The sequence below is a fragment of the Trichoplusia ni genome, chromosome 15 (genome assembly GCF_003590095.1).
Source record: "Trichoplusia ni isolate ovarian cell line Hi5 chromosome 15, tn1, whole genome shotgun sequence".
NCBI lineage: Eukaryota > Metazoa > Arthropoda > Insecta > Lepidoptera > Noctuidae > Trichoplusia > Trichoplusia ni.
Genome location: NC_039492.1, coordinates 1,045,354 through 1,060,559, shown reverse-complemented (window position 1 = coordinate 1,060,559; position 15,206 = coordinate 1,045,354). Strand labels below are relative to the sequence as shown.

Here is a 15,206-nt window from a genome sequence, read left to right as displayed (position 1 = left end):
CGGCTAACTCCTGCCTGAATAGAAATTGAAGTAAAGTACCTCTCATATTTATAGTCCAGAAGAATTGATTGTCTTGTTCAGTGTCATTGTTCTTACACATTTTGCTGTGAACCCTTAATATCGCGTCGTTCTGTCTGGCTCGCAGTTGACTGGTTTTATTATACTCGTACGGGGCCATCCTTTACTCAGAAGTATATTTATAGGCCATTATCATTAGGTAACGTCCGAGTTATGCCACGATGGGGAAAAAATGAACAAAACAAAAGAAAAATGTACCAGTCAGTCTTAATTTTACTGATTAAATGTTTTTCGTAGCCCAGATAAAGAGATTTCTGATTCCCAGATTCCTGTGAAATATAGTACTAGACTAACCACAAATGACTGGTTGCATTTTCGATGAACCACAGTTGATCAGACATAAGTATTTCACACAAACTAGTTGCCTCCTAGCAATTGACTGGATGACAAACTGGGCTACCAAATCTGTCCTGTGAAATTTTCTAAGGGCCAATGGTGACCAATTTACGAATTACGATATTTACTAAGTTATTCCCGTTAATAATAATCATTTTAATTACTCTTATTGATTTGAATCTATCTACTTATTTGCCACCATTTTATTGCTGCCATTCGAGCATTCGTATCATCATAAAACATAATTATCTGTAGTAGGTAGACATAGTTAAGCTTGGTTTATTGGGAAAGCTCACAATTTTTGATCATTTCACAGAATACAATCACAATATTATCGTACTGGTGTTGTCATGCGTTAGAACTTATTTATTTGCAAAACTTTTTACTGTAAATCGGAATCAGACATCAGTACACGATATTAAGGTAATTTCAAATTACACGATATTCAATACAAATAGATGCTGATGGAATAGCTTTAAAGTAGTTCACATTTTATTTGTAAATGCTACAGAACTTAAATTGCTACGACGGTGCGTAGCGCTTGTAGTTCTTAGGTCTACGGAGTGTTATCCGATAATTTAAAGGGTGGATAATAGATATTGTGTTTGTATGTCTATTATGTTTAATATGGCGTGCTATAATAATTTGTGTATACAGTGCATTGGTCGATTTTTTGCTAGGATAATTAAGTAATTTTTAATTTTAATTGTTGTCATAAAAGGTTATACTCCACTTTACAGGATTTTTCCTGTCAAAATTAAAGTAACTGCTGATTGAAAGCTATCGGGCAATTTATCCGGTCGTAGAAATGATTATAAAGGAATGAGGGAACATAAAATAAAACACCAATAAAAAAACCTAAATTGGAACCAACTATTGCGTGTTTATTGACTCTCCGTCCAGAAAACATTACATAATTCATAAATATTCAATAATTTTAAATTTCATCAACTTTATTTGAAGCGTGACAAACAATATTTAAAATTAGTGGCGCCTTTCGGCTTATTCTAAAACGAATACAAATTAATCGCCGACTATGTGGCTATTGCTAATGGCGCTTGGCAGCCGGCCTGGCGTGACCTCCGTGACGACCTTGGCAGCCCTGGCGAACAATTGGCGACCTTGGCGACTAACTGGTAACCATGATGACCTTACAACACTTAAAACAACGAACATACCCGGTTGGGACCGGACATCACCAATTAGCATGACTAGTGATCAACTAACGATCATTTGGCAGTAAGTTGAAGAACCTGGCCAACTGGGGGCTTGGTGACCTTGGCCTGCAGGCGATCAGTTGGTGACCTTGGCGGCCAATCGGCGGGGAAGCTTTCGGCACACAGGACGCGAGTGGCGTTGATACATGACTTGTTACCAACCAGGGGTTTTCCACAAGCTTTTGTTATGAGACAGCGTTATGTATCCTGCTAAATTTAAGGGAGGTAAGCTGTATTGAGGTTTAAAAGGTTGTTGGAAAGTCCCTTCTGAGTATTATGGAGGGCTCCTCAAAGGTCCCGGGTGTGTGCTGTGTGCCGAGAGCTCGGCGTGGTTGCCAACTGGCAGCGTGCGGTGCTTAAGCGCGGTCCACCATCAGCTCGAAGTGCACGGAGCCGCGCCGCTCGTAGCGGTCGTAGAAGATGTTCTTGGCCCACGCCTTGCACTCGATGTTGATCAGGACACCAGCTGCAAGGCGGACAAGTTACTTTAGTATAACGAAGAAAGTATGTGTGAAATAATTTTTGACCATTTTCGTCCATTTGTCCATTTTTCTGGTGACATATTACCTAGTTTCATTACCGCCAAATAAGAGATTAAAACTGTTATAGTAAAGGCACTTACTCCTGGGCTTCTCAAAGAGTACGGCGACCAGGGGGCTCAGGTAGCCCTCCTTGTTGGTGAAGGGGTAGTAGTAAGCAGGGAACCCGCGCCGGGGTATGTACTGCACCGGCCCGATGTTCTCCACGTCAGCGGGGTTCTCACCCTCGCACGATACCCATACAGTGTTCGCCTCCGGCTTGCCGGACTGATGGAAAAAGGTGAAATTAGAACATTCTTTGCGAATTTCGGAATTCTGTAATTTCTGCATAATCTTCTCTAACTATGTAATGGTCGGCTTGAAGTCGAATTAGATGTAGCTAAGTCAAAGTGTAATAATCATAACATGAGGAAAAAAAAATGTTTAAGTACATCGACGGGTAATGCTGAATAATGTTCATAATGTTGTAGGTTTAATATGATACCAAGTAGGCACATTCGATATCTGCACGTAAGTACAGACAAAGATGAAGGTGTACAATTCAAATCCTGGAGCTGTTTGAGCTCGTGTGAAGATATATTCATTTGGTATTTTTTTATTAACGTTTTTAACGTTTAGGAATGATACTTACGACCATCTTGATGTGCTGCTTCAGGTCCTCGGGCATGTTGGAAGGCAGCTCCTCAGTGTTGTTGTAGGGCTTGGGGATCCAGTTGAAGATCTGCAACAGAAAATGATTTCTTCTTAAAGGATATCTAGATGAACGTAGTAAGTTGTAGCACTTTTTCTAATCACTTCAAAATGAAATGGAGTTTTTAATACACGACTGCTAAAAGACAAAATTTGACATGCTCTCCAAATTTGCCAAGTCTAAACCTACTTCTATGTACCCATATTCAACTCCAGACTATTCTTCCCTGAACCACTTCTCAACAACAAAACATACTATAACTGTATCACAAACAAAAATGAGGAGTGTAGGGAAAAAGTGTTGAAACCCATCAGATCCTGTCAATAACAGACCTTGTTAAGCTTGAGGAAGACGCAGGGTCCAGCCTCCTCGTAGTTGTACTGGTTGGCGGAGGTGCAGGGGTGGAAGTCGTCGACGGGCACGTCGCACACCTGCTTCTCGCCGGTGGCGCCGCTCGTGGGGGAGCAGGGGACGCGATTCTCAGCGCCACTCGCCTCGCCAACGCCACTGCCCTTCTTGCGGTACTCTGAGGAAATTATTTAAATTTAACGAAATGAGATGCTTTTATTTTGTGAGTGGCACAGGGATATTGTATATATTAGTTTACTGTTTGTTGAACTCACTCAACTCTTAACTCCTTATTCAATTCCATAAGAAACAATAAAAATATAAGCTCGCTTTTTAAGCTTTTTTTATGTTCTTGCAAAGGACACGTGAGTGTTCCGTGATTTGTTTTACTTAGTTAGAAACAATAAAATGAAAGTGGAATGACTGAAAATCATTAGCAGTAACTTATTGCTCATCAACTCGGTGACCTATTATGATGATGAATGACTTATCTCCTTATTCACTGAGGTCAAATAATGTCGTAACAAACTTCATCGAAGTTGATCACAACCAAGTAAAAATACTTAAACAATCATTAGCTTAAACAATATTCTGCTTAAACAATATTCCACGATTTAAGTAATGAAAATGTATCACACATTTAGATCTCATTGAAAATTCTTTTCATCTATTTTAATACTATTGATTAGGCCATAATATTGACCTACATACGTCTGAATAAGGTACAAACCACACTAGAGCACACACAGTCTGGCGGCCTCTCGATTATAATCTAAGATTCTTTTCATAAAGACTGTGTTGTCGAGCTGTCACCTGGACGAAATAACAAAGGCCAAAAATAACTAAAGTACTGCTTTCAATTTTTCCCCTCAGTGTTTTATTACCCGATCTTTGTTGGAACCCCTTTTTTGACGTCGACCTTCAGGGTTACTACAAAAATGCTGCATTTAAATATTTCTTTTATTTATTTGTTTGTCGTTCCGATTGGATGTTTGCAACTTAATTTTGAGGCACTAAGCTGAAATATCATTGTAGTTTCGAACCCGACGACAGCAATTTACAACTATAAAAAGGGCTCGACCGATATTTATAAAATTTGAAAAACGTGGGTTTTTAGATGTTCTATTAAAATCTATTTTCTTCATATTTGCTGAGGATCGACCACCACCTCTTAAAATATTGTATCATATTATTGTAGGATGACGTCTCTTTTTCTAAACGGTGGCTGTAGGCCCTGAAAAGTATTGGGTACATGAAGGTATACTCACGTTCCAAATAGTCATCGATGATCTGTGCCCACTTGAGGACGGATCCCTTGTCGTTAGCCTTGTAGTAGATCAGCGTGCTCTCAACGTTGGCGGAGTCGGGCATCGGTCGGAAGCCGAGACCTGCAACATAAGGATATGTCAGAGGAGATTCGCGAAAAAAGCAAATAACTAGGAAGGTATCGATAGGAGGTGGATATAGGTAGAAGGTAGATATTCTTTTTTTCTGTATTGTGTATCTTAGTGGTTTCTTAGGTTTACGCGAATGTTAGACATTGAAATGAAACTACTTTTACGGATTTTATCATGGTCTCGGGCAGTCTGCCCGTGACCATGATACCTGCAAAGGTTTCGAAAAGTCGGGAACTAAAATCTAAAATTAAACCGCGATAAAATCCGTAAAAGTAGTTTCATTTCAATTGTGTATCTTAGCTGCAGTGGATCAATAGTTATTACCTAGACCTTCTTTTCGCGTTACCATGGTTACCATTTCAAATATGACTAGCACCTTTAAGGCACTTTATATGCTGCGTAAAATATTCGTTGAGAAAATTGTTCTTACCTGGATTACTGCCGATTATAGACCCGTCCAGCTGCCATTTAGGCATTTTCGAATCCAGCGTCTGATAGAAAATCGCGAGCATAGCCGCGAAAAAGCCGACGAGGACCGCATAGAAGATGAGGTAGAACAGCAAGATCTTTGCTGCAAACAAAAAAGAAACGTAATAACTTTCAGTAAAGTTTCAATTTGCGTATGTGTTTAGTCAGGAGTTTAGTTGATTATGTCGGTGTTGGGTAGTACAACACTTCTGACGATATGAAACTAAAGTTTTGATAATGATTTCGAAGTTTTGTTGTAAAATGAAAAATAAAATGAAGTATTAATAAGCTCTATAGAACAAGTACTATGTAGGTATAGCTAATTTTATTTTCGCTCTAGTCTTCAAACATATCATCCAGTGTTTTTTATTCAGCTTAGTCAGCCAACTGTCATGATTAGCATCAAAAATACAAGACTAAATAGTAATAAGAAATACTACTCCGAGCTCGACCTGAATTTCCACACGATTTGGCGATTGCTATCTATATAGCGCTCAACCCTTCACCGTAAAACTAGACGCTGTTATAAGGAGGTCACTAAGGAGTATAAACCAGTGCTGACAACATTCAGGTAATTTATGAAGCTCATTTTGACTATTCTTGGATTCCTACTGACTTGAATAACACCACGTATATAAGTTATATTATTTATCATGTGGACGCGTGACAGCGCAATAAACGTCATAGAACGCCGTCTCTCTTTCACCCGAAATGCAAAAAGACAATGTCCTTAATTGAAGTTACATTTGGTAACTTATAAGTAAAATAAGAGATGATCTTGTAAAAAAAAACCATTTATTCAAGATTGATAAGATTTTTCTTCCCCTTTGCTTGTTATTTGTTATAATTGAATATTCTCTATCCTTTAACCTCGACTCAAAAATAAACTCAATCCAAAACAACAGACTCAGAAATACAGGCTCTACTAACATTTTACCTTAAGACAAAGTTTAACATAAAAAAAACTAATTTCGGCTGAAAATAATGACACGCTAATATCTCTCGCGTGTCCATAGTACATGCAAGTGTATGCATGTGTGTGTGCTTGAGACGTCCATCGAGCCGATAATTGATGGCAAGTGATGACAATAGGAGTTTCCGAGCAAATTGCCGCTCGCTACCACTGACCGCGTTTCCTATAAGTACCTTCCTGAAATAGTTTGTAAAGTGTACTGAAAGGTACTTGAAATGTTTATAATGATTCTGAAATAGGAAATCCAAATTCTTGGTCAGTGTCCTCGGTAACTGGAAAAGCGACTGGCGCATATAGCCAGGAGGTTTAAATCATGTCTTACGTTTGAATTTTTTCTTTTTATTGACTTGTTAAACTTGTAACTTTTGAATGATTTCTCTTTTGATTTAAATAAAATATAATAACCATAGGTCTTATAGATTGGAAAACATTTTCTTTTTTATACATTATCAATCGAACAGACACTTGATAATTAATCGATTGCCTGTAAACATGATTATTATACTAGCTCGATAAAGAAGTTATTCAAAATGTCGTGACCCAATACCAATATAATCAGATATAAGTTAACAAAAGTGTCACAATGTCTCTAACACTCATTCACAATATAATGAGATGTCCTCTTAATTATCATCCTCCTGCAAAAGATTTGGAATCAGGTCGCGACTGACAGTTAGGCGCAACTCGGCACAAGGTAAAGGGAATTAATGCAACGTGTTCAAGAGACCTTGGACTTATTAGAAATATCATTTCTGTGTGAAAATAAACAGTTTAAAGAATATATTATAATAACTATAGGTTTGACAACTTTTAATAACGCCATCTAGTCAAAATTAAGGAAGTTTTTATTATGAGTACTAGACAACTGATAAACATTCTTATATATTTTTAGATGCATACGTATGATAGACAAATTACACCTAAACATATAACAAACGATCGTGCTAATCACACAAACATTTGTCTTAAGTGGAAATTAAACCCGAACTGAATCGAAACCATGACATGTGGCAGTCATTTATCAAAAAACCAACAGGTCATTCAAAAGATTGTGTGTTATATAACAATAGCCCTTCCGACAAAAAAACAAATTTACAATAACTAATACTTAAAACCTTCAATATCTTAAAGTCTGCCAGGCTTTGCGTGAAGAGCAAACTGAAAATACTCAGCTCAAATACCTTATTATCGCACAACTCCTATAAAACGTAGCAGTCATCCGAGAAAATATAAAACTAATATTGAATACTACGAAACTTTTTATTCGCTTTCCCATTTCAGTTTTCAAATATTCTAAAAGTTCAACGAGTTTATAAACGGCCATCATTATTCAAACTACTTTCATTAGCGTAAAGTTTGCCTTTACTAACATTGAAAGTTGGAACTCTGATTTTTTATGAACGAAAAGCCTTTATAAACTGGGAAGAGGAACGGGGAGCTTGAATACTCTTTAAAATATCAATTTTCAGAATTATTTATCTTTTTCCCTTCTTCTAAATATGTTTGTATATTGCAACGCTATTTGTCACTTTGAGTATTTTTAATACGCATAAGGCATTTTACTCGTCTCCCAAGCTCGGCGAACCAATCACTTTACAGTCACCTTTTTATGGGACCCCACCCAGAAAATAATGTCAATTTTACGCAACTTGGGGATCGAAAAATAGGAATATATAAATATTTTGAGAAAATATCCTTAGTTCTCCTAAAGGTATTTATCTGAAACTGGTAAGACCGAAAAGACTTTGGACGACCTCTACTCAAATTTGCTTCACAAGTCTATCTGCTTAAAGATCTACCGTACACCAAAAAAATACCTATCTCAAAAAATTCGAACCCCTAACATAGATTCAAAACACTTCAAACCATTACATAGACATTTAAATATAGACTCAGTACGACAAAGGAACTCTTTAAAACAAAAGAGGTTTGCAATCGATTGCCTTCATTATAAACCTATCAGCCACAGCCGCAGTATCGATCGTATCGCAAGCTGGCCTTTCCAGGGAACCATCAATTCGTCGATATTGCAGGCGGTGCATGCATTGCTGCAGATACACGGCGCTATGTATTGAGTGGACGAACACGGCGGGTCATGGAGCATGCGCGCCGCTCTATCACCTTTCGACCTCTGATATTTAAATGTTATGTCATCTGTTCTATGATTTTTGATTGTTTTACTGATTTTTTATAACGAGTTGTTAGTATTCTTGTACCAATTATCATGTACTATTTATGATTTGAATGTTTTTTGTAAAGCTTTGTGGTGTGAGTACTACTCATAAAGGTATATTACATTTGTACAGATAGAGTTACATGAATGTTTTACGTCTTTCAGATAAAATGGTTGAATCAAAACCATATATTTACTTTAACTTTACTTATTGAAAGTTTTCCTGGGTGAGGTTTTATTAAAAATATTACCCATTTTATAATTCCGTCACAGTCTCTTCTTTAAATTGAAGGAGGTTAACGTGACGTTTTATTTAGAGTTAGACAGTAGCAGTCGCTTAATTTTGACTGGCTTAACTAATATTCTTTTCAGTTATTACTACATACCCATATAACTATTGGAAAATATGTCAAATTTTTGATACTGAGCAAAACCTCTGCACAAGTGACCCAAAAATATATATTTTCGCATGACGATTTAACAAACATCTTATAAGTATTAATCGTAGTCTAAAAATAATCTTAAAACATCTGCTGAATGATGTGGTCATGACTTTAAAAGTGTTATATGCAATTACAAATACAATTCCTATAATCCAAGTTTTGACTGTCTCAGTTTCTATAAAAACTTATTATAGAGATGTTGGGTTTTCCATAATCATAATATTATACTGACAGTTGTCCTACACATGTTCCTGTTTCCGAAAAGTGCCTAAACCAAAAAAACTGAACATGCGTATTTGCAAACCAAACAGGTATAGCATCGTATAAGTGATTTTGAACCTTATGACGTTAAGCTTAACGTCTCTATTCGCTAAAATTGCCATTCAATACTACATAAGTATTTAATAAGGATAAAAATTTAGGTTATTTTGAAATAAAGTAATTATTTTAGAGAAATATAATTACTTCACTGCGTTATACTATAAATAGTGTGACAGTCGGTTATGTACTGATATGTAATTCTCTTGTTTGTTTCCTTGGCATTACGCAAGTACGTGAGCTCTTGTCATTCATAATCCTACTTAAAGTATGTGTGAGTGACAACCCTTGGGATTATTTCTACCGTCCTTCTAATTTTATAGTTGTTTTAAAGTATTAATAAATAAGTGCTATATAAAATAGGCTCATTTCGTTGTACGCCACCCTTGAGCAGCTTGTGCTACGTGCTACGTGGAAATTATGGTAATTTTGGGGATCTAAGACACACCTTAAATCGAGTGATTCAGTTACAACAAAAAAAAAATAGAAAAATATATTTATTTTGTTTTTTTTTTAAGTTAAGAGAATCTGTAAATTATGGTTTAAAAAAAATGTTTCAAGCAAAATTAAATGACAAATCATAAATACAAATATTATATTCTGGCCTCTGTATAATCCCTTAAGAGGTCTATTTTCAAAATTAGGGTATTTCCGTAAGCCACCAACGTCCTTGGATCGATCGCGGCAAGGACGCTGCGCGCGCATGCGTCGCGGCGCGCGCATTCAACATGGCGCGAAAACTGCGCGCCCAAATGCACTTATTGATGCACCCACTTATTTATACTACTTTACATTCATTTAAATCTAATGTTTTATAAATCAAACATTATATGAACACCGATAAGTGGAGTTCAAATGAGTTGAATATCAATTATCAAGGCCTTTTGAATGAGTACGATAGCTTACGTAATGACAAAATGTGTTTTTTTTTACGAATTTGATGTAGGCAACTGTATTTTTGGCGTTTTGAATCTGGAACGTAGTTAGTACCTAGTCTTTTGGTGCGAAAGATATGCTCGAAATGATATTGACTTAAACAAAGTAACTACTGTGTTTTTTGATAATTAATTTATCTCTATATTATTTATAGTCCATATCGTTAGACCTAACGGAAATAATCATCCCACAGCTGTATAATATGATTTTGTAAACAGATGATTGGGTAAAAAATGCGTATCAGTGAAGCACGAATTCGTTACTTTAAATGAATAATAATTAACTATTTAATTTTAGTCTACACAAAGTATTCTATTTTATAATAGCGTGAGTGTGACTATCATGGCTTATATAACACATACGATCACCATGAAACGTTTAATGAATGACGAGTCAGTAATCACTCTTTAGAATTTCCCATTTTCCATAGACAGTTAATCGATTTCCCCCCAAAAAGAGCAAAGGTAATCCAACGTAAAGCCTGATTATAAAGAAAAACTTACCCCAACTCGATCCCGTGCGGCCGAGGAATTGTCCGGTTTCTCCATTCCACAGGAAGGTTCGGAACGACTCCCATTTGCCTAGATCCGGCGGCGGGGCGTAATATTGTTCCACAACCTTAGTCTTGTCTGCCATGTTCGAACGCCGAGCCGGACTGCGGACGGGAATCGATTGCCGGCGCCTTCGCCCTGTCTTGTCCCCCCCCGCGCTTTTCCCACCCCTCGCGCGCCTAGCAACCCCTGCAACCCCGTACCGGGCTTACGTAACGATTACGTAACGCGGCGCGCGCACGTTTCAGACCTACATAGCCCGCCAGCGTACGCAGACCTCTTTAGACGCGCAGCTGGCCCCGATTTATCAAGAACTCTATGACGTTAGAGGGGGGAAGGAGCTCTGTTTAAAATGGTTAGGAAATAGGGTTGCAAAATAATGCTTTGCTGCTAAAACGCCTTTCGTGTTTAGCATTAGGGTTGGTTTTCATCCCTGCAGTTTTGGTTTAAATTTGTAACCAAGTCTGGTCATTGTGCCAGGTTATTATAGAAAAATTGATTTCACGTCTGCGCAATCTAGACTTTATTTAGCACATAAAATTCCTGTCGATATTTTATAGCTTTGTAAATGTTCCTCAGGAGGTCCGATAAAATAGTTAGTGGAAACTTCATGCTTTCGTAATACTTCAAAGTTTTCGTAGATATGGTTTAGTTATTTTCTTTGTAATATCTCTAAAATATCAAGAGATGAGAGATGTATAGACATTCAAAGATGTATGCACTCTTTGGACTGTCCAAAGAGCCCACAGATACAAAATCTATTGCTACGAGGCTACGATTTAAAAAAAAGCACATGCTTACATCGACTCTACTTTTATAATTTTGATGTATTTCTGTGAAATTCACCATTTCTGTTGAAACCAACATATTTTAAGGTTTTTTAAGGGTGAAAACAGAACACTACTTCTGCGTCACCGCTGTCTGTCAGACACTTAGTATAAGATACTTGATACTTACCATAATTGATGAAACTTTCATGGTTTCAAATGACAGCTGACAAAATCAGTTCATCCAGTCTGAATTTCTGAGGTTTCAAACATATTAAAAACAAACACACACACACACACAAATGGGAACCACCTCCTTTATGAAGTCAGTTGCGTGATTTTGTTTTAAGAGAATATTATTTCAATCTATTGTACTGAGCCCTTCGTGTCGGCGACTCTTACTTTACCTTTAAGCGTTAATTTCCTACTGTATTCTTGCTCAGTGCTTTAATATTCCCAAAAAAATAAGACTATACATTGCTTCAGTTACAATTTATTTCATTTGTTACAAGAATACATGTTATACAAAAAGTTGCAAGCGTTAAATAGTCCATTTTACACTAATAAGTCGCGATCGGCACCTAAATCAAGATCATTTACCATTTCGTTTTATTCGCCAATTCGTTTAGTGAATTGTAATTTGATAGTTGAGGCAACGAGGCTACGGGACAATTAAAAACAATTTATCCCATTTCTATACTAAATGACTGACCATTGCGCTGGTTACGAATCAACGTATCAGTCACAATGATTCTACTTTACAGATCATGGCACGTTGCGTACCGAAAGTTTGAAAAAGGTTTAGGGCTCCGCAGTCTGTCACCAGAGCCCCAATTGATGGATTTTTTATTAAATTTGCACTATTCGTATTATTCTCATCATTTTTCCGACGCAGTATTTAGAAATTCAGTAAGGGTTGAAGCTCTCACGGTCAATACAATGAATTTTCAATAATAGTGTTGGCAAAATGAGGCTTAAGAAAGTAGGAATAAATAAGAATTGTAAATAGCGGAATTGGGACCCAGTCTGTCTCATGAACTGTTGAAAGACAGTCGATATATTTCTGTTGCCGCTATAATAACCAAAAATTACGTATTTATATTTTGTAAAAGGGATCATGACTCTTTTTTTCAGTGTCTGTCTTGTATTATTTTATTATGAAAATATATTTTTTCTAATTACAGTGAATCGAACTTTAAATACGTGATGGAGACACGACTGTGTATAATTTAACGAAATCATTACGTCACAAGCCCCTCTCCTAATCTTTAAAGCAGTATATCTTTGTAATATTTTTTGGTCAAAAAAAGGCAAAAGTTCGTTCCCAACATTTTTAATTATCTTACTATAAGACTACATATATAAAATAAATATTTTACACATAGTCATCATCCCTATTACAATCAATTCTATGAATTAGTTTTCCACTATTGTCGCCCATGGTCATTATCTACAATAGCAACCCTTGTTGGTAGACAGTTAATGATGGCGTTCTTTGGAAGTGCAGCGACGGCGCCGGTCCGCCGCGCCGCCATGCTGGACGGCAGACAGCGCGGCTATTGAAAAATTAAAAGGAACAATGTTCATTTGTTTTCCTTTTGAAAATAATGAATCCTATCTATCCTATATCTAGGTTTTGAGTAGAAATGCAGAGCAATTATTGCGGTTTTATGTTCGATTTTCAATACTGTGGTAGTGTTGTAAAACTAAAAGTATAAATGATTTTGGGAGATATGCATAAGCAAAATCATTAGTTTTCTGTAAGGGTAGGAAGAGTTTATAAATAAAAAGTCTAAATAATGTGAGAAATAATAAAATTATACCATTGCATTCATTTAATTTCTGCTACAGTCATAATTATTACATTGACTCTACATTCATGAACACATTTCTTTAACACTACTTAAAATATAATATCGTTTAGAACTACGAAACGTATAGCTAATATAATTGACACTAAACATGATCGTGTTGAAATGAATATTCATTTTAGCGCCTGATGGAAAGGAACTGGCAAAATCTATTTTATAACATTTGCTAAATACATTTACATAGGAGCATCATTCAGGCTTTTTTTCGTTTTCATCGTTGCGTTGTGACGGATTGTCATTTTGTACACCAGGTTGAGGTTTCGTCCAAGCTTGGCAGACACATGTCGGACCGGGTCCTCCAGATTGGTGACCAGAGGATATTTGGAAGCTTCCATTTTGAGGTCCTGTTCCTGGTCCGGGCCCCACACTCTGGTTTCCAGACTGTCCTTGGAAGTGAGAGGTCTGTTGTGTGACCCCTGCGTTACTTGTTTGCTGACTGACAAACTGCGTTGTTTGCTGACCGCCGTAGGAGCCCGTTGGTTGAACTGGTGTAACATACCCTCCAGAAGGTTGACTGGGGTAATTCGGCTGGTGACCTCCTTGCTGTGATCCCGGATATTGTACGTTAGTCTGTTGATTCTGACTCACAAATTGTCCAGACTGTTGTTGATTTTGGTACTGATTCTGCCCTTGAACTTGAGATTGCTGATTTTGCATCTGATTCTGGTATTGGCTTTCAAAACCAGAATTCTGTTGGTTCTGAGCTTGGTATTGGTTTCCGGGGTAATTTTGGTACTGGTTTTGGGCTTGGGATTGCGACTGGGGTCCTATATACTGTCCGTTGTTGTATCCTTGACCGTTTAAATAATTTCCGGCGTAATTTTGCCCGGACTGGGGATAGCCGTAGTAATTAGCATACTGTCCTTGATACTGCCCTTGGTTTTGTCCCTGCTGTTGGTAGCCATTGTTCCATGGCGCGTACTGCTGCGGGTATCCCTGGTATACCTGCTGCTGACCCTGGACTTGGAAGGCAGTCTGCTGAGACGGCTTATTCTTGTGATTTTGGACGATGTCAATGACCCCTCCTATTATCTTTTCTGGTATATTCAGCACTTTTCTCCCTTCTAATGCACTCGCCACATTGCTTAGCGCGACGATTAATAGCTGCAGAAAAGAAAATATTTATTGGCAATTTCAATTTTAGTAAAAAAATATTAGCTTATTATATTTACAACAATTATGAGTCTATTAATCTAGAAGTTTGTCTTTAAACACCAAGTGTCTCTACATTATTAGGAGGAGAATTTTGTCTGTTGATAGCCTGTCCTTTCTATGAAAATATACACAACAAGACAGGTTTACTGTAAAACACATCACGTATAAGAATTTCAATACTTTACAATCTTGGCGTGACAAATAATCATTTTACACAAACAAAATAATCATGGCAAATTTTCTTCTATGAAAAATGTGTGATTTCCTGAAATTGAAATCCTTCTTGAAGGACGTGTAGAATTTAGGTAACAAATCTATACCTATACTAGTATATAAAGCTGAAGAGTTTGTTTGTTTGTTTGTTTGAACGCGCTAATCTCAGGAACGACTGGTCTAAATTGAAAAATTCTTGTGTTGAATAGACTATTTATCGAGGAAGGCTATAAAAGTCACGCTGCGACAAATAGGAGCGCAGATACAATGGAAAATGTGGCAAAAACGGGGAAAATATTCAACTTCGAGGGCTTCTGTCCAAAAATTCCTAACTTATATCTTCTAACCACGCGGACGACGTCGCGGGCAACAGCTAGTGTTAATTAACACTACTGTCGCATATATTCGAGATAAAAATAAGACAAACGACTTACAAATATCGTTGGTCTGGTGATTCCGTCCATAGTGCGCAGGCGCCGGTCCACGGTGGGCAGATGTGTGAGGTGAATTGATGCCTCTCTTCAAGGACATAGCTTTATATGGGGCCCATCGACCAGGGTGCTTTGCATTACAAACAGGGTTGTCACAAGAAACAAATTGTTAGATATGGAAGCAAAAATGTAAACGTTCGCTTTATAAATTTATGAACATGAAGTTAAAAGAATCATTTAGTAAACGATTAATACAACTCAACTGTCTACGGAAAAGATTTCTTATTGAATATGACGTCAG

The 15,206-nt window shown here is 37.1% G+C and overlaps 2 protein-coding genes across 2 annotated transcripts; both read right to left on the bottom strand.

Annotated features, from left to right (window-relative positions):
• Nucleotides 1-1,265: 1,265 nt before the first annotated feature.
• Nucleotides 1,266-10,621, bottom strand: LOC113501339 (sodium/potassium-transporting ATPase subunit beta-2-like). The gene is made up of 7 exons (XM_026882463.1): nucleotides 10,421-10,621; nucleotides 5,037-5,177; nucleotides 4,478-4,597; nucleotides 3,194-3,387; nucleotides 2,802-2,891; nucleotides 2,254-2,437; nucleotides 1,266-2,097 (listed from the first exon to the last, which is right to left on the bottom strand). Exons 1-7 carry the CDS (start codon nucleotides 10,551-10,553, stop codon nucleotides 1,988-1,990), a joined length of 972 nt encoding a protein of 323 aa, XP_026738264.1. The 5' UTR covers nucleotides 10,554-10,621; the 3' UTR covers nucleotides 1,266-1,987.
• A 2,667-nt stretch (nucleotides 10,622-13,288) lies between these two features.
• LOC113501372 (putative uncharacterized protein DDB_G0279653) lies at nucleotides 13,289-14,219 on the bottom strand (the record flags this gene model as incomplete). Its single annotated transcript, XM_026882504.1, has 1 exon — nucleotides 13,289-14,219. A coding segment is annotated over one exon (924 nt), but the record flags the coding sequence as incomplete, so codon positions are not given.
• Between the last annotated feature and the right edge of the window lie 987 nt (nucleotides 14,220-15,206).